Below are 20,438 nucleotides of genomic sequence, written 5' to 3' on the forward strand. Positions count from 1 at the left end.
ATGTCATAATATGATTGTCTAATGACAGTCTTATGGCACCACTGTCAAATAAAGTGTTGCCAAATACCATAACTAGCAATTAATGAAACAACTGGAACAGTAACTGAAGAAATAATTAGCACAGAACACGAAGCTATTTATATCTTTAGCACTGCAATGCATGCTAGGAGGCATGTTGGACAACAGCAGTGTTGACATCAGGTGGCAGCAGAGGTTGAGCATCTCCCCCAAAGGAGCAGTGATGGCCAAATGAAGCTTTTTGAAGCTTTGCAGTCAATTGGTTCAAAGCTTCTCGATGGTTCATTTGGTCTTATGACAGTTGTACGATGCCACTGTCAAATAAAGTGTTACCGGTCTTTCGGTTTAACTATCCTATTATACAGTGAGGACTGTTGCGGCATATAGTCCAGTGCGGCTTATCTATGAACAAATGCTGTTTTCTTGCGAAATTTGGTGGGTGGCGGCTTATTGTTAGGTGTGCCTTATAGTGCAAAAATTACGTATTTGTAATCATATAAAAATTGTACAGTATTGGCCCGAATATAAGACGGTCTTTTTTGCATTGAAATAAGACTGAAAAAGTGGGGGTCGTCTTATATTCGTGGTCTAGACATTATACCCGTTCATGACGCTAGATGGCGCCAGATATCTTTGAAGCAATGTTCTGTCATGACAGATCTCAGCTACTCTCATGTTTAACCAGTTTGCATTATTTTATTGCAATATTTTTCCTTATTCTGATTCGTTTCAAGACTACAGTTACAGTTAGACTTCACTTCGATGGTTAATGCAGTTATTGCAATTTTGTTGTTGTATCACAATAGATTGGTTTATTTACATTTCAAAAACCAGAAGCCACTCATTTACGAATGTGATTGCACTTTAGTTTACATATTTAAATGTTCAGATATTAAGATTTGAATGAGGCAAAATAACATGCTTTTTCTCTCAAATATATTGTTATAACCATTTGTTTCAGATGAACTGTAATTATTTTCTGTATGAAAATTAATTTAGTGTTCAAAAAGTCTTTTTTCAAACTTGAGTCTTGAAAAAGAGGGGGTCGTTTTATAATCAGGGCCGTCTTATATTCGGGCCAATACAGTATTAAAAAATACTATAATGATAAATCATTTAAATAATAATAATACTAATTGCTGTAATGTAAGTTCTTTCGATGACCAATAAACTTTCCCTCTAAAGGGTTGAAGAGCATACGGCAGGAGAAAAAAAGTGTTAAATAGCATTATTATGTGAATTAGAATCATATTTTGAAACGATTCGACTATATACAACAATTTAGCAAAGCGCAGATGACGAGAAATTAGTCTTTTAATCTGCCGGTTAGCCACGCCTACCATTATAGCGCTCTAGCGTCCCCAACAGGTGGATGACGTCAGCGGGAGAATGGGCTCATCGGTTTTACTATTCAGCCCATTGAGGGGGAATTATTCAGAACGAGGAAAACGCGACGAAGAGAGACGCAAAATGTCATTGTTTCAGTCTCTCTATTCCAATATTTTTACAGGATATTCCTTTTATCCACGTATTTTTCCCCAATAGCTAAAAAAATGGCTTGAGAAGGACCAGTCACCCCTTCGAGGGGAAACTATTCACAACGAGGAAAACACGACAAAGAGAGCTGCAAAATGTCATTGTTTCTGTCTCTTTACTTCAAAATTTTTACAGGGATATTCTTTTTATCCAAGTATTTTCCCCAATTGCTAAATAAATGGCATGGTCATGACAAATAACAGTCTTGTGCTAAATGGAATATGAAATAATAAAAATGCACTTATTCAGGACGACATGGCAAAATTACTCCATAATGGTCAAAACTGTCGACTTCACCTTTACTGTCGCACCTCCCGAACAATATTTTATGACACCTAAATCGGACATGTGTCGTTTCCCTTCCCCGGCTTCGGAGAATGTAAACAAACGAAGAGGCGTGACAGCTAGCCGACATGCTAACCCGAACCGAGTGATGTTTCAAAGTCTTCGAAGCGGAAAATCACACATAACTAGCCCGGATTATTTGACATGACGACTGGGTTGTCGATTGTCTTCGCGGATCGGCAAACCGCCCGGTGGAAAGCAATTTACAGTTCGTTGCCCGGAGGAGGGCGGCTGCAGTTGTTGTGCAGCTAACGTGCAGCTAATGTGCATGAGGAGAGCTTTTTACATGCCTATCAATGATCAAAGGTAAGTAGTCCTTTATTTAAAGTTTGTAGTGTTTACTTTGTAATCGCTGTGTTAATATTTGACATAATACAAAACAAGATGTTTACTCACTTCCTCGTAAGTCCAATTGTCCCACAGTAGTAGGGCTTGGCCAATATCCACGGTGAATGGGAACCTTTTGAAACTCCAAAAAGGCGCACACGCCTCTCCCTCATAAAGCAAGATTTTTCTGCAGCCGTTTGGCTGGCGTGATGCGAAAAATAAACGTTTTAATCCGCAAAATCAGCTGAATCCTTAGTCCTCATACACAACAGTACGGCTGTTTAGTGAAGAGGACGCCTTCACACGTCACACACGTACACGTCACAGCGCCCTCCTCCTCAGTGCAAGACCGAAGCCGGAAGTCACTCATTTTCATGGCGCGGGATTCAAAAAAACTAAATAAATATAGCGATCGCTTCCACACACATCCAAGCGGTCCATATCATTCAGGAGCATAAAATACCGCGTGTATTATGAAATAAACATGCTTTTTCGTGTCACATGCAATTTAAAGGTTATAAGCGTCAAGTTTTGAATAGATGGTGATCAGTGACTGAGCTTACATAAAATGAGTTGTATTATATGAAACAACAAATGCTCCAAATCAAAGTGTTGTCATTTTTTTCCCTATAATGTGTTACGTCTGTTTTTCCGTAATTCACTCACAGGACAGCCCAAAAAGATGCAGCGCGTCTTCTGAGGGCGGGTTACTGTCAGTTGAAGACAGAAGCCGGCCGTCAGACATGAGGAAGTCATCTGAGCGGTTCGTACTCCAGAGACCCATGAGACCAATTGTTCGGTTGTAAAATGTCTGGGGAACTTCCACTATGGCTGCCAGTTGGTTGCGGCCTTCCACACGCCACACGAGCACATGGAGACCACCAGCATACAAAGCCGCACAGCGATCCACTGAAATGCAGCGTACTACAAAGTCTTTCTCTCCTACGTGCACAACACCTGATAAACATAATTTATGACACAAGAAAGGTTGTCGGTTACAATTTCTTACAGCACAGCAGATTTAAGATGTTGTATCAGATGAGTGTAGCTGTTACCAACAGTGACAAAAATTTCAACGTTATCTACAAATAACTGCAGTCCTTCTCCTTTCTCTGCACATCTCCATTCAATCTGTAAGAGTCAATAAAATATAAGTACAGTACATGTTTTGTACACTCGGGTTGTTGTTTATTTTTTTACGGTGTTTTGATAATTTTTCAGAAAGAAGCCCAAGTTTCTATACATTTGATACTGCAACTTCTAAAATGAAAGTCTGCTTAAGAAAGAAAACTCCAAAACCCCTGGACTGAACTCATGAATACACATCCACACTCACTTTCTGGTGTTATTTTTCCATACACACAAGAAGACTGACCTTGCCAATGCCCTGGTGGAAAGAAGCCATGCGTACCACCGCTGGGAAGTTAATGCTCCCTTTTTTGTGTGTGTGCAGCCGCTCAGTCTGTCCTTGCAGGGTGAAGATATTAGATCCAGTGTTGGAAGACAGCCGCACTATCACAAACTCTCCCAATGCTTTAAAGGAGTACTCCGTCCCATCGAAGGTGATGAAATGGAGAATGCCGTACACCATTGCTGAGTTGTACATTTTACAAAGAATTGAAAGGAGTTTTAACAAAATGGCTAAGTTTGATAGAACAGGAACGAAAACAAAAACAAAAACCTGACAAAAACCCAACAAAAACCTGATAAAAACGCAACGAAAATCTAACGAAAACTAGACGAAAAACCTGACCAAAACCCAAAGAAAACCCAACAAAAACACGATGAAAAACTAACAAAAAAACTGACGAAAACATAACAAAAACCTAACGGAAACCCAACTAAAACCCGACAAAAAAAAAAACCCGAAAACTTGCCAAAAGGCCGATGAAACCTTATGAAAACTCAACGAAAACCGGACGAAAGCCTAACGAAAACTCAACGAAAAACTAACAAAAAAACTGACAAAAACCCGTTAAAATCCTAACAAAAACCTGAGGAAAACTTGGCGAACACTTGGCCGATGAAACCTTACGAAAATTAAACGAAAACCCGACAAAGGCCTAACGGAGACCCAACTAAAACCCGACAAAAGAAAAACCTGACGGAAACTCGACGAAAACATCGCGAAACCCCAACGAAAAACCTGACAAAAACATAACGAAAACCCAACGAAAAACCTGACAAAAACCCGTTGGAAACCCGACAAAAACCTAAGGAAAACGTGGCGAACACCTAACAGAAACCCAACTAAAACCCGACAAAAGAAAAACCTGACGGAAACTCGACGAAAACATCGCGAAACCCCAACGAAAAACCTGACAAAAACATAACGAAAACCCAACGAAAAACCTGACAAAAACCCGTTGGAAACCCGACAAAAACCTAAGGAAAACGTGGCGAACACCTAACAGAAACCCAACTAAAACCCGACCAAAAAAAAAAACCTAACGAAAATTTGCCGAAAGGCCGATGAAACCTTACGAAAACGCAACGAAAACCCAACGAAAACTCGACGAAAACGTGACCAAAACCGTGACGAAAAACCGTGACAAAAACCCAGTGAAAACCCGATGAAAACTCAACGAAAAACCTGACAAAAACCCAATGAAAACCCGACAAAAACACGACGAAAAACTAACACAAAACCTGTCGAAAACATAACGAAAACCCAACTAAAACCCGACAAACAAAATAAAAACTAACGAAAACTCGCCGAAAGGCCGATGAAACCTTATGAAAACTAAACGAAAACCAGACGAAAGCCTAACGAAAACTCAACGAAAGGCCGATGAAACCTTATGAAAACTCAACGAAAACCGGACAAAAGCTAACAAAAACTCAACGAAAAACCCAAAAAAAAAACCTGACGAAAACCTGACAAAAACCCATTGAAATCCTAACAAAAACCTGAGGAAAACTTGGCGAAAACTTGGCCGATGAAACCTTACGAAAATTCAACAGAAACCCGACGAAGGCCTGACGGAAACCCCAACTAAAACCCGACAAAAAAAAAAACTGACGAAAATTTGACGAAAACATAACGAAAACCCAACGAAAAACCTGATGAAAACCTGACAAAAACCCGTTGGAAACCTAACAAAAACCTGATGAAAACTTGGCGAAAACCTAACGGAAACCCAACTAAAACCCTACAAAAAAAAACCAAACGAAAATTTGCTGAAAGGCCGATGAAACCTTACGAAAACTCAACGAAAACCCAACGAAAACTCGACGAAAAACTAACAAAAAACTTGACGAAAACTCGACGAAAACGTGATGAAAACCCATCGGAAACCTAACAAAAACCTAACGAAAATTTGCCGAAAGGCCGATGAAACCTTACGAAAACCCAACGAAAACTCAACGAAAAACTAACAAAAAACCTGACGAAAACTCGACGAAAACGTGATGAAAACCCATCGGAAACCTAACAAAAACCTGATGAAAACTTGGTGAAAGGCCGATGAAACCTTTCGAAAACTCAACAAAAACCCAACGGCCCGATGATACACGTAACGAAAAACAGGAACAGGGACAAGAACTACAACGAGAACTACAACAAGAATAGAACGGAAACCCAATTAAAACCCGACAAAAAAAAAAAAAAAAAAACACTAACGAAAACTCGCCGAAAAGCCGATGAAACCTTACGAAAACTCAACGTAAACCCGACGAAAGCCTAACGAAAACTCGCCGAGAGGCCGATAAAACCTTACGAAAACTCAACGAAAACCCAGCGAAAACTCGACAAAAAACTGACAAAAAAACCTGACGAAAACCTGTTGAAAACCTAACTAAAACCTGATGAAAACTTGGCAAAAACCAAACGGAAACCCAACTAAAACCCGACAAAAAAAAAAAAACCCTAATGAAAACTCGCCAAAAGGCCGATGAAACCTTTCGAAAACTCAATGAAAACCCGATGAAAGCCTAAAGAAAACGTAATGAAAAACAGGACCAGGGACAAGAACTACAACGAGAACTACAACAAGAATAGAATGGAATAGAATAGAATAGAATAGAAAACAGAACTTTATCATTATACAAGGTAGAGATCTTGTTACCGAGACCCTGTGTTGCTCCATTGGCTAGCTTGGAGCCGTCCAAATTGGCCCAACTGTAACCACTGCACCGGTCAACGGGCCGCTTTTTGAGATAAAGGTGGCAAAGAGGAGACCCAATACAACACCACTGGAAAGGCAGAAGATCTTTATCTGGAGATAGAAAAAATATCACTTGCGGATATGACAAAATTTGTAGAGTATAAAACCATTGTGTAGAAAAAGAAATAGTAAAATTTTTCTGACAGTTAAGGAACTTCATCCACTCTAATTACATCCAAGTACGGAGATTGATAAATACAGCACATTAGATGGTCAATTTTGGTTTTTGAGTCTGAGCTAATTAATGCTGTCAAAGTCAGTGACTTTAGTCATCACCCACATATATATGTCCAATTACCAATAGGGATGTGACAAAATATTGAAATGGTGATTTATTGTGGTACTTTGTATCCCAAAAGGTTATCGATATGCTTCTGCCAAGAATTGATATTTCGTTGGGGCGCTTACAGTTCACTTTTTGTTCATTTTAGGGCATTTACAGGCCATTTTCTTTTGAATTTGAGTCACTGCCTTTTCATTTGGGGAGATTCTTGGGTCACTTCCCGTTCTGTAACTCAAAATAAACTGGAGGTGACCCATAAATGCCCAAAATCAACAGGAATGGACTAAAAATCAACAGCCAGAGGTGGTTAGAGTAGCCAAAAATTTTACTCAAGTAAGGGTAGCGTTACTTCAAAATAATATTACTCAAGAAAGATTAAAAGTAGTCATCCAAAATGTACTGAAGTACAAGTAAAAAAAGTATTCAGTGAAAAGAATACTCAAGTAATAAATAACATTTTGAGTAACTGCTTGTTTTTTTATTTTTTTAAATTGTATTTTTTTCTCTCAGCACAAACTTATCTATATGAACTGTTGTTATAATGATACTGTACAATAACCCATTACACAACCACATTAAGTCAAAAAAATGAAGAAAAAAAATAGGGCTGTCAAAATTATCGCGTTAACGGGGGGTAATTACTTTTTTAAATTAATCACGTTAAAATATTTGACGCAATTAACGTACATGGCCTGCTCAATCAGATTAAAATGAAAGCACAGTGTCATGTCCACTTGTTATTTGTGTTTTTTGTCTCCCTCTGCTGGCGCTTTGGTGCGACTGATTTTATGGGTTTAAGCACAATGAGCATTGTGTAATTATTGACATCAACAATGGCGAGCTACTAGTTTATTTTTTGATTGAAAATTTTACACATTTTATTAAAACGAGAACATTAAGAGGGGTTTTAATATAAAATTTCTATAACTTGTACTAACATTTATCTTTTAAGAACTTCAAGTCTTTCTATCCATGGATCGCTTTAACAGAATGTTAATAATGTTAATGCCATCTTGTTGATTTATTGCTATAATAAACAAATACAGTACTTATGTTCAGTTTGTTGAATGTATTGTGTCTTATCTTTCCATTCAAATCATAATTTACAGAAAAATATGGCATATTTTGTAGATGGTTTGAATTGCGATTAATTATGATTAATTAATTTTTAATGTGTGATTAACTCGATTAAAAATTTTAATCGTTTGACAGCCCTAAAAAAAAAAAAAAACATTAAAGAGAGAGAGAAAAACACAGTAATGAAGCATTATTCGTCCAAACAGCATGAGTGCACTGCCCTCTAGTGGAGAAAAGTTACTATTTTGAAAAGTGAATACTGTAGTTCCTTCATAGTCACTATTATGAAATTAAAAGGATCATATCTCTGGTTTTCCGTGGTCAATCAGTGCCGAATAAAAACAGAGAGAGTTTTAAATCCGCGCTTTAGATTCCTATCGAGGGCAGCATTCTATGTCAAATACTTCATTTGTTACGGTGCTTTAAAGACGCGTGATTGAACAGGCTTGCGTGTTCATAGAACAGCTAGCTTGCGTCTGATTGGTGTAATGGAGTCATGTGATTATTGTTGCGACGTCTTTGGTGAAATTGGTAGCGCCGCTAGCAAAAATAAATAAATAAATATGTAGAATAAAGAGGAAAAATGGAACGACTCTTGTGTAGCCCAAAGTAGTGAAGTAAGAGTAGCGTTTTTTCTTCACAAATCTACTCAAGTAAAAGTAAAAAGTATGGCTTAGTAAAACTACTATTAAAAGTGCAGTTTTCTCAAAACGTTACTCAAGTAAATGTAACGGAGTACATCTAACGCTTTACTACCCACCTCTGTCAACATCAAATGGCCTGAAATGCGCCCAAATTAAACTCATGGGTTGCCATTGACGTCCAATCCATTTGAAGTAGGAGGGATGACATTCAATCACACGCTGCCACCCTCCCAGCTCAAATGGAATTGGTGTCTACTAGTGATAAACTCATTACAATTCACAGCATAAGGATGACAAAAGCTTACTTTTTTCTGTTTATTAGTTGTTTTGTAGAATATCCTAGAATGATTTCCCGACCAATGTATCGATAATCGTCATATTGTCATATCGTGAGATCATCGTTATCGTGAGCTTTCTGTCACAAATCGTATCGTATCGTGAGGTACCAAGAGGTTCCCACCCCTAATTACCAATATGTTTCTGGGCACTGTGTCCTGAGAAGTACCGCTCATTGTAACCAGCCAGCAGAGGTCCTTCAGGATCATACACACATCTCTTTCCTGATCCATATTTATTGGCCAAAAGTGATCGAAAGACATGGCCCCTGGCACCGCCCCATCTCTGAGCCCTCAAAATCTTCAGCTGTGATCCTTGGTCAGCGGTTTCTTGCAGGAAGGACAAATCTTCCAGAGCCTGGGTGCGGGTACAGTGACATGAGGGCAAGTCATTAATCCAGTCAGCAGGATTATGCTCCTTCATTGCCCATGTTTGGCACATCAGTCCAGCGTTCGCCACAGACTCATTAATTCCACTTAGATCATACACAAACTGGCCTAATTTCCCCAAGGACCCTTTCACTTGTTGCGGTCTGTATCTTCCCCCTGGGCCAAAAATATTGTCTGTGGGGGTAGTAGGTTCCTTGTGGATGTTTCTTCCATCCATATAGCCGATAAGAGCATCGTTATGTTCTCTCTGGCCCGGACCCCATTTCATTTCTCCATATTGTAGGAGGGCAAAGGACTGTACTCCATCCGTGGTCAGAATACACTGAAATGTGTTTGTCTGCAGTGAATAAACATGGTGTCAGTACATATTTTATTAGGTAAAGAACAGACATGTGCCGATTACCGGTTTCAAGGTATACCGTGGGATGAAAACGTCAAGCTTTCAAAACCGCAAAAATGTTCTGTCATACCGTCCCTATTTCTTATGTCCCAAAATGCATGGAGAAATCCCTCGCTTGCAGCTATATGGCTCAACCCTCCCCCAACGGTTATTGCTCAGTGTCAGTGAGTCAGCTGTGCTACACGACGGCTGGAACTTATAGACGGCCACGGCTTAGAGGAGGAGTGCCAACCGATATGTAAAACATGTTTGCGGAGGGTGGCTGCCGAGAAGTAGGGATGGGCGATACCAGTGATTTTGGATTCGATCCGATACCAAGTAATAACAAGGCCAAATATTGTGATCCCGATCCCATATCGATACCGGAAGTTATATATATTATATATACACACAACCCTGCAGAGTTCTCAGCCATTCTGATTATATCTAATGTACAACTACAGTAAGCACTCAAAAACTATTAAAAGTCTCTTTGTGTCAGATATGCATTGCAATGAAAAAACTGCTGCTTTTAATAACTAGCAAAGCAGTTTCCCTACAAACTCACAGACCAAACCATTATCAACAAAATCTGATTAGTCAGTCTCACTCTTTAACCATGACCCTTAAATTCATATGCACAGAACATTTCCCTGCTACACGTTGGATTTGATCAAATTTTAATCTACCCAAGTTAAATATTTTTGATCTAATTAAAGAACGAATTAATAATAGCATGTTACCACCCTTTAATGGTTGATCATTAAAAACAAATCCAATAAACAATAGTCACTTGCCGTTTTTGAATTTTATTCTACTAACACAATTTTCAAACAGATTTTGAAATAATTGAAACAGACCTTTAACAAAATAAAAATAAATAGCAACAAAACATAAGAAATCAAGCATTTAATTGTTTGAAACAAAACAATATGGAAAAATATATTTCACAGAAAAATATTAAACAAAATAAGTACTAAACATAAATTAACAAGAAATAATATTAAATGAATAAGAAATAATAAGGTCAAGTAAAGCATTAGGTCAGTAAGTTTCCTTGAGAATCTTGAAGTCTGCAGCAGGATAGTTTAAATCTCTAAATATTTAACAAACCATTCACTTAACACTTTTATTAAAGTCCCTATACCTGATTTTTTTTTGTGGAAGAAGATAAAATATGTATTTTGTATTTTTGAGTTTGGACAGGAAAATAATTCCCAATTTGTGTGAGCCTAAGGGAAAAGTAGTACAAAAAGTGTGCACAAAAATATACCCCCAAAATAGACAAAGAAAATATAATACTGTATATTAATTCCAAATATCGATACTTTTGCTTGGGGATCAATACCTAAAACTCAACGCGCTGGATCGAAATATCGATATTTTGGTATCGATCCGTCCATCCCTACCGAGAAGGCAATACCAACAATATGATTTCACATTTATACAAAATTAAAGGTTAGTAAACACTGTCATGAACATTTCCCACCAGCTACGAGAGTTAATTGCAGAGTGTTTAGTGTTTCTAACGGTGGTAAAACGTGGCGATTTTTACTCTCTGGCAACTGTTTTGAGAAAGAGTGTGTAATGTAAACATGTCACAAGTCATGCACATGGGCTTTTTATGGAAAATAATTCAATTATTTTTGTTCTGATTGTAATAACATTGAGCTGTGGCTGTGGGTTTAGACTCATCTAAAGGCTCTTGCAGTGATGCATTTATTTCATTTAGAATATTTTGTTATTAGTTGTTTTTTTTTAACCTAATATTATACTTATGTTCAAATTTGCTAATATATTTTGAAAAATAAAAATCCTGTTCAATGGGGGAAAAAATTTTGCTCGTTTTTTAAAACCCAGATATGTCAAGGTAACACATTTTAGACCTGTAATTGCAATACCATGATACCGTGAAACCGTGATGTTTTGGCTTAAAGTTATCATACTGGCACATGCCTAGTAATGAATTGTTCTGCACTTCTAACAGATACACTACTACTCACAAAATCTGTATATCATGGAAAGGTTGTTGTTTCTGAAAATAGGTAAAACAAAAAACTACTTCAGGTATGTAAAGTTGAGTGTAATGGCTCAATAGGATTTTTGCTGGTTTTATCTATTATGTTAAAATGCCAAAATAAAACAATTACTTGATATTCTAATTTTTACTGTAGTACTGTAAACTGGCATTGTGTGTACAAATGTAAGGATTCCCTACCACTACCCTGCACTTACTCAGCCTGCCTCAAGAGGACGCTTAAATCCAATTTATTAATCGCAGTAGTTCAGAAACATGAGAGTTGCTCGCTAAAATATTTTCTACATTAGTTATGATTTGAGTGTGCACACAAATGAAAAATTCCAAGTTCACCTGAAACAAAGAAAAGCAAAACACAACCAGAAAAATTGTTACCTCTGACTGATTGATGTTCTGGAAAGACACAGCCATTACATTGTCCCAAGTTATTTTGAGGATCCAAGCAGGCGTAAAAGCAGGCTTTCCTCTCAACCCCTCGAATTTTGAAACATCATTGGCTGTACGATTGAACACTATGTGGAAGTATACATCTGAACTATCAGACTCGTGGTATTCCTTAAAAGAGAAAAAATATCAACAGAATGGAAATAATGAAGTTCTTAAAGGACCTCTTGTGCATGGGAACTAACTTTGTAGAAGAGACGTCCATCGCCTTGGGTGAGGTCAACATCATCCCAGAAGACCGCCAAAAGAGACACATTCATATCAGTGGGAAATCCATGAGCTAATGGAGCTGGGAACAGATACTGCTCATTCTCGGCAACACACTGAAACTGGACAAGGCCATTATCAGAGAACTAAAGAGAGGAGAAAAAGATGCACCGATCTCAATCAAATCTGGAACTATAAGGACAGTGAAAGAAAAAAAAACAGCATTTCATCAACTTAATCTAATTTCAAACATATATTTTGTAAAATATGTCAAGCCTAAGAAAAATTTTTATATCTTAAACAGGTTGAAAAATATCTGAACTCAATTACCGTATTTTCGGACTGTAAACCGCTACTTGTTAACTTCATTTTGAATTCTGCGGCTTATAGTCCAGTGCAGCTTATTTGTTGGTTTTTTTGGCTTAATAGGTAACACTTTATTTGACAGCAGCATGATAAGACCGTGGTAATTATGACATGACACAATCATGGGCATTACTGAATGCTTATGACAGATGTCATAAAGTGCCATCCGGCAAATTATGTCACTAACTCCATTTATGTCCAGCTTGGATCGTTTACATCCATTCAAAATGAGATCATTTGCCGGGTAACACTAAATGACACCTGTTATAAGCATTCATTAATGCTCATGACAGTGTCACGTAATAATTATAATTGTGTAATGACAGTCTTATGGCGGCACTGTCAAAGAAAGTGTTACCAAATACCATAACTAGCAATTAATGAAACAACTGGAACAGTAACTAAAAGGATCATTAGTACAGAACATGAATGTTGATTCTTATTTACATCTGTAGTGCTGCAATGCATGCTCGGAGGCATGTTGGACAACAACAGTGTTAACAGCAGGTGGCAGCAGAGGTTGACTGTCTTCCCCAAGGGAGCAGTGATGGCCAAATGAAGCTTTTTGAAGCAATGAAGCTTTGCAGCTGAAGCTTTGCAGCTAATTGGTTCAAAGCTTCATGGTGGCTCATTTGGTTTTATGACAGTCGTATGAATATGCTGCCAAATAAACTGTTCCCGGTTCATATCTTTTGGTGTAAATATCCCATAATACAATGAGGACCGCTGCGGCTTATAGTCCTGTGCGGCTTATGTATGAACAAATGCCATTTTCGTGCCAAATTTGGTGGGTGGCGGCTTATAGTCAGGTGCGCCCTATAGTGCGAAAATTACGGTACCTTTTTTTATTGCACTTCAGTGGATAAAATCTTACTTAGAATTCAGGAGACAGTGTGTCTCCATTAACAGTGTCAAATCAACACTTCTAGATGTCCATGTTGGCCTGCCTCAGGGATCAACACTTGGCCCACTGTTATTTTCTTTGTATATTAATGACTTGCCAAAATTCATGTGTAAACGTTGAATTTCAATTGTACGCTGATGATGATGCTGATGACCCCGAAACTCAGTGTCAGCAAAATGAACTTCCAAGAATATTTATAATAATAAGTTGACAATGAGTGTTTTTTGTTTCCCATCATTCTTGAGAGGAATTCTAAATCAGGCTGCTTAGGCAATACTTTTCGCCAAGATCGTCAACCATATGAATATGGTGCGCCTGCTGGTGTCGTGCCAATGTAGTTACCCCAGTCAAAAATTGTATCCCCTGGGCGGAGCCATATGGAGGTAGATTTGTGTTTTGAAACTCAAAAAAATGCATATGAAAGCTATTTTTCTTTGATTTAATTTTTTGGGGATTGAAGCAACTTTTTTAATTGAAGTAATGTTAGTTTGTGTTTGGGCCACATTTTGGCTAGGATGTTTTTGTCTTTATAATTCAATCAAAAAATTTGTTGCTTCAAAAAATATATATTTTCAAAAAGAGAAATCACTTCAATCAAAAACAGAAAAATTTCAACCATAGTAAACATTTTTGAATGCGAAAAAATATTTCAGATTGAAAAATGCATTTGCACACTTATTTTTTCATTGAAAAAGTTTCATTTGATTGAAGCAATACTTTTTGTGTTTGGGCCATATTATGGGTTGTACATTTGTGTGTCTAAATCATTCAATCCCCCCCCAAAAAAGTTGCTTCAATCAAAAAAAAAAAAAAAAAAAATTCAATCAAAGAAAAAAAAATTCCTTTTTTTTTTTTTTTTTTTTTTTTTTAAATCATATGGAAAGCAAATGACCGTCTAAGGTGCTAGTCACATGATCTGTTCAAAAAATAATTTTGACCCATTATAAAAATATATTTTTTGTTCATTTCATTCATTTTTGTTGTAGTTTTATTGCTTTACAACTTTTATATATGTAGGAAAGTCAAGTTCATGCAATGACACTTTTCGGCCACCAGGGGGCCGAAAAGTGTCATTGCCCTAACCCCCCCCTTAAAATCCACTTATGTTCCGGATGTCTAATTAGATGCTCATCAATGTGCGCTGTCCCCATTAAATAACTAAATAACTAAATAAAATAAATATCCTACACAATTACATTAAACATCAAAAGTCTACACACCCATTTTCAGCCAGAATTTAAAAGTAAAAACCTTTTCATTATTTTTGTGGTGTTTTTTAAATTATGCATTCTATTGTTGTGCTTTTGAAGAAAATCTGATTATCTGACCACGAAGCATGCAGTAACCTAAATTATTCCAAATGTTTCACATTCTTTTTCTGGCAAAAAGAAAAAACTTACATAAATTCTGTCACATAATTTCCCCATGAATGGAAACCCTATCGGTGGTAGAATATATGGAGAATTTCCGTCTTTGGTGTCCATGTGTATTTGTCTGTCGCCGACCTCTGCTCCAAATGGGTAAAGGATGCTCTCTGTTGGTTAAGAGGAAAGATTTGATCAGTCTAACTATCAAGAAAACACAAGTTATAATATTATATAATAGCTAACCATTATGAGTTATGTTGCACACTACATTATCTTCTGGACAGGAACAGGCATAAGACCCTGGCAGATTTTTACAAGAAGTTTGCCCAGGACATATTGAGGGTGACACGCATTCATCAAAGTCCTCACATCCTCCTTTTCCATGACCATTGTCTTTTGTTGTACTCCAGCCTTGGTTGCAGGTGCATTTAAAATCTCCTACATGATTGGAGCAGGTAGCAGCAAAGTGACACTGCCCATTGGCCTGCTGGCATTCATCAAGGTCTACACACAGAGGCCCGATACTTACAAAGCCCTGCATGCATAAACATACAAATGACCCAGGGGTGTTGTGGCATTGAGCTCTAAGATGGCATGGATTGGTAAATGCCACACACTCGTCTACATCTTTGCACCATGAGCCATTTCCTGCAAAGCCCAGAGGGCAATGACATGAAAAGGAACTAGGGGTATTCCAACACCGTGCCAAGGAATGGCAAGGTAAATCTTCACATTCATTGGTATCAACACACTTGCCCCCCTCTTCATGGAATCCCAAAGGACAAGTGCAGTTGTACGTCCCAGGAGCATTGGTGCACACCTGATCAAAGCGACAGGATGTATTGTAGTTGCATTCATCAATATCTTTACAAGTCAACAGAAGCTGAACTGAAACTGAACTGAACCCAGGATCACACTCGCAATTGAAGGATCCTGCTGTGTTATTACAGAATGAGTTCTCCGGGCAAAGGCTAAAACCTGCTTGTTGACATTCATCAATATCCAGACACTTGGTACCGTTATGAATAAAACCCTGATTGCAAGGACAACGGTAAGAACCAGGGGTGTTGACACATGTTGAGTGAGGCGGGCAAACTGTTGAGTTAGTGTCTGAACATTCATTTACATCAACACAATTTGTTCGATTGCTCCAATATCCACTAAAGCATTCACAGTAATAGGATCCAATTACATTCATGCATGTTCCATTGTTGCATATGTGCTCAACATTTGTGTCATTGCACTCATCGATGTCCATGCATAAGTCCTTGACAAGGGAAAATCCAGAGTCACATATACATTGGAAGCTGCCGTTGGTGTTCATGCACGTGCTAAAATCAGGGCAGGTAGAGTTTTTCTGGCACTCATTAATATCCTCACACACCCTACCATTGTATTGGTAACCGTCCCAACATTCACAGGAGAAAGACCCCATCGAGTTCAGGCAGCTGGAGGAATTAGGACACTGAATATAGTCGAGAGAGCATTCATCCACATCCAAACAGATGGATCCATTGCCGGAGAAGCCCGAGTCACATATACATTCGTAGCTGCCATTGACATTGTTGCACGTGCTGTTTACCGGGCAGGTGAAGTTCCCGATTGCACATTCGTCTATGTCCTGACAGTATGTCCCATTCTTGAGATAACCTTTCCAACATTCGCATAGGTAGGAGCCATTAGTGTTAATACAGGAAGAAAAGGTAGGGCATATTTCAACTTGGAATAGGTCACATTCGTCCACATCAGAGCATTCGTAACCATTGCCTTCGTAGCCGTCTTTGCACTGACAGTAGAAGGAACCCTGAAAGTGGTGGCACTCAGAGAGGGGATGGCATATGGAGCTGCTGTTCTGGCAGGTGTCTTGAGTCACACATGTTCCTTCGTCATACACCAGGCCAACAATACACAGACAAGAATAGGAACCGATGGTGTTGTTGCATGTCATATTTGTGCTACAAGTTGTATTATCTTGGCATTCATCCACATCGTCGCAATCAAAGCCATCTCCGCGGTATCCATCCAGGCACTGGCAGTTGTAGGCTCCATATGTGTTGAGGCACAATGCCTGGCCGCTGCAGTTGTGCGGCATCGTGGAATTCTGCTCGCATTCGTTTACATCTTGGCAATAAAAACCGTTACCCTCCATTCCAATGGGGCATTCACAGATGAAAGATCCAGGGATATTCATGCAGCTGGCAACCTTATGGCATCCTCCATTTTGGACTTGGCATTCATCAAAGTCTATAATTCATCCAAAATGGGACATTGTCAGGGAAGCAGCCCCAAATAGAGATGAAGAAAGCTCTCATGACAATTACTAAAATGGAGCAAAATAGCCAAATTGTACAATAAATGTGTGCAGGGAATTGACACTTACCAGAGCAGTTCTTCCCATCTCCTGTGAAGCCACTGAGACAGACGCAGACATGGCTTCCCACTGTATTGTTACACTGTGAAAAGTCACTGCATTCATGTGTCCCCGTTTCACACTCATTGACATCTGACAGAAAAGGGTTTAAGAAAAAAAAACAAAAAAAAACAGCTCAATATGAAAACCCTGGGTGAATTAAGCAACACAAATGCATGCAATTATCATACCAAAGGAACATGAAACAAGAAATGATAAGTGTGACTGTTTAAATATCCATCCACTTTACAAAATGACAGCCAAATCTAACTGAATAGTCTTGGAATGCTTGGGTAACACAATTAATTTTCATGAGCAGCTGCCTGTCCAGTAACTAGTTCTGCTTGAATTACTATATAATAATAAATAGGAAAAGCGGCATGGAAAATGAATGAATGAATGAATGAATAATCAGTTGTATTGCAGATGAGCATTGCAGATGTAATGGCCAATCCGCAATGTTTTACATGCCACAAACGCAGCTCAAAATACTTGACATAGATTAAAATAATTATATATATTTAAACAATGAATGATGAATTTTCAGACATTGCTTTTGAATTTTAAAGTTTAACCAACAAAAATTAATATTGTTATTTTTGTGAATGCTGTTGGTTTTATGTACAGCATATATGGGCAGGCTTTAGAACACATTTTGCAAGCATTGAATTTGCAAATACCGGAAAATGTAAAAACAATAATAAAAAGAACATATGTAGTCTCACCACTGCACTGAGTTCCACTGAGAGTGTAGCCTTGCTTGCAATCACAGGAATACGAACCAGGGAAATTTACACATTCTGTATTGTTATCTGGACAAATGTCTTCCCTCTGGCACTCATCTATATCAAAGCAACCCAGCCCATCACCAATATAACCCAGGTCGCAAACACATTGGTGTCCAGCAGGTGTGTGGTGGCACAGGCCATTAATGTGACACCCTGGGCTACAGAGAGGACTGGGTGGCACACAAGTGTCGTTCAACACAACTGTACCGTTCAAACATGAGCAAACATGTGCTCCTGGGGAGTTGACACATTTTGAAAAATCTGGACAAATGGTATCGAAAAGGATACACTCGTCCACATCCCTACAGAAGAAGCCGTCGCCTTCAAAGCCTTGCAGGCAGGAGCAAAAGAAACCTCCGATAAAGTTGGTGCATAGTGCCTGTGGATGGCACGTGTCCACCACAGAGCAGTCATCAATATCATCACACTGGGTTCCATTGCCTATAAAGCCACGCTTACAGGTGCAAGTGTGGGAGCCAATCGTGTTTAGGCATGTTGCATTAACATGGCATACATTTTCTGTGCATTCATCAAAATCGACACAGTCCATGGTTATGGCGGGGCGGTAATATCCAATCTGGCAGGGGCATTCATATGAACCATCGTTGTTCTTGCATTCTTCATTGACACCACATAGATTGTCCTGTTCCTCACATTCATTTACATCTTGGCAAATAGTCTGGTTAACCAAGATAAATCCCTTCTGGCACAGGCAAGTAAAAGAGCCTAAGTTGTTCACACATGTAGCCTTATTTCTACATCCTCCGTTATCCACCAGACACTCGTTGACATCACTGCACTGGTTTACGCCATCTCCAGAGTAACCCACCTGGCAGCTGCAATTGTAGATACCAGGGAGGTTAGTGCAAAGAGCATTGGGGTGGCACAGAGTCGGAACTGAACATTCGTCCAAATCATCACATATGAAGCCATCTCCTCTGTAACCTGCTGCACACTGGCATGCGAAGGTACCGATTGAATTAGTGCAGACAGAGTTTGGGCTGCAAAGACCTGCTTCGCATTCATCCAGGTCCTGACACTCAGATTTATTAAAGATGAAGCCACTGCCACAGTCGCAGAAATATGACCCAGCAGTGTTGACACACGTAGTGGTAGAAGGGCAGATGTTTGGTTCTCCACACTCATCAATATCCTCACAAAATCTACCATCTCCAACAAACCCTTCCAGACATGAGCATTCATAACTCCCAAGCCTGTTGATACATACAGAATTGGGGTCGCAGTCGTTGTCCTGATTACATTCGTTTATATCTACACATGTCAGGCCATTTCCGACAAAACCGCCGTTGCACGTACACTGGTACGACCCTATGGTGTTCGAACAGTCGGCAAATAAACTACAGATGTTGCTTGCGCATTCATCAATGTCCACACAACTCTTGCCATTACTCTCAAAGCCGTTGCTGCATGTGCAGCGATATGTACCGGGCAGATTTTTACAGCCTTTGTAACCGAGCGAAGACGAGCACACCTGCGGAGTCTCTGAACATTCATCGATATCCAAACACAGGTAGTTCCCGTTGCCCTTATAGCCAGCATTACAGGTGCACACATAAGAGCCAGGGTTATTGGTGCATGTGGCATTCCAGTGGCAAATATTTTGGTTGGCGCATTCATTTATATCAGTGCACTCGAAGCCGTTTCCATCAAAGCCGACTTTACATTGGCACTGACGTCCACCCTCGAAATTGCTGCAGCTTGCGAAGGGGTGACAGCCCCCGTTTTCTTTTTGACACTCATTAATATCCTGGCAGTTAGTGCCATCGCCGATGAATCCGTTAAGACAAAAGCAACTGTAGCTGCCAAGCGTGTTATTGCAGCGGGCTTTCGCATGACAATTGTGCAGGCCGCTAAAGCATTCGTCAATGTCACTGCACATAACACCATCACCCTGGTAGCCCATGCCACACACACAGGTGAAATTGTTTTGGACTTTGAGACACTCCGCTTGTTGATGGCACTTGCTGCCTGCAGATTCACATTGTTCCAGGTCAGCAACTGATTAAAATAAGAGATAGAGAGTGAGAGAGCGAAAGAACGTGAGAAATGCCGGAGCATAGTGATTTTGTAAATTTGTGTGTTATGACTGAGGAAACGCTTTGCTTACCTGCAGAGGTGTGGTTTAGCATTACCAAGAGACTTATCAGACAAAAGATTTGGAACCTGGAAGCACAAAGAAAATAGATCAGGGAAAAACACAATTTTAAATCATATCCAAACTAAGTGAGCAATGCTCATCGTTTTTCTTGAACTATTATGATATCTGCTTACGATTGTTAGCTAGTGATGTTATGTTATATAAACTGCTCAAAAAATCTGAGCACCACGACGAAAACATGTCAGATCTAAACAGGGTAAGGGTTATGAATTAGTAAAACGTGCCACATAATTTG

The 20,438-nt window shown here is 39.0% G+C and overlaps 1 protein-coding gene across 1 annotated transcript in view; it reads right to left on the reverse strand.

Moving 5' to 3' along the window:
* si:ch73-105b23.6 (fibrillin-3) overlaps nt 1–20,174 on the reverse strand; it is a 30,693-nt gene extending 10,519 nt beyond the window's left edge. Inside the window, exons 1-14 of the mRNA XM_057847578.1 lie at nt 20,153–20,174; nt 17,962–20,043; nt 16,126–17,070; nt 15,579–15,690; nt 15,462–15,474; nt 15,070–15,361; nt 14,860–14,993; nt 12,168–12,335; nt 11,914–12,093; nt 8,867–9,089; nt 6,294–6,443; nt 3,602–3,819; nt 3,282–3,357; nt 2,893–3,183 (exon numbers count right to left, since the gene is read on the reverse strand). Coding sequence (XP_057703561.1) covers nt 2,893–3,183; nt 3,282–3,357; nt 3,602–3,819; nt 6,294–6,443; nt 8,867–9,089; nt 11,914–12,093; nt 12,168–12,335; nt 14,860–14,993; nt 15,070–15,361; nt 15,462–15,474; nt 15,579–15,690; nt 16,126–17,070; nt 17,962–20,043; nt 20,153–20,174 — 4,906 coding nt within the window. The remainder of the gene's footprint in view (nt 1–2,892; nt 3,184–3,281; nt 3,358–3,601; nt 3,820–6,293; nt 6,444–8,866; nt 9,090–11,913; nt 12,094–12,167; nt 12,336–14,859; nt 14,994–15,069; nt 15,362–15,461; nt 15,475–15,578; nt 15,691–16,125; nt 17,071–17,961; nt 20,044–20,152) is intronic.
* Between the last annotated feature and the right edge of the window lie 264 nt (nt 20,175–20,438).

The sequence above is a fragment of the Corythoichthys intestinalis genome, chromosome 10, assembly GCF_030265065.1.
Source record: "Corythoichthys intestinalis isolate RoL2023-P3 chromosome 10, ASM3026506v1, whole genome shotgun sequence".
NCBI classification, from domain to species: Eukaryota; Metazoa; Chordata; class Actinopteri; order Syngnathiformes; family Syngnathidae; genus Corythoichthys; species Corythoichthys intestinalis.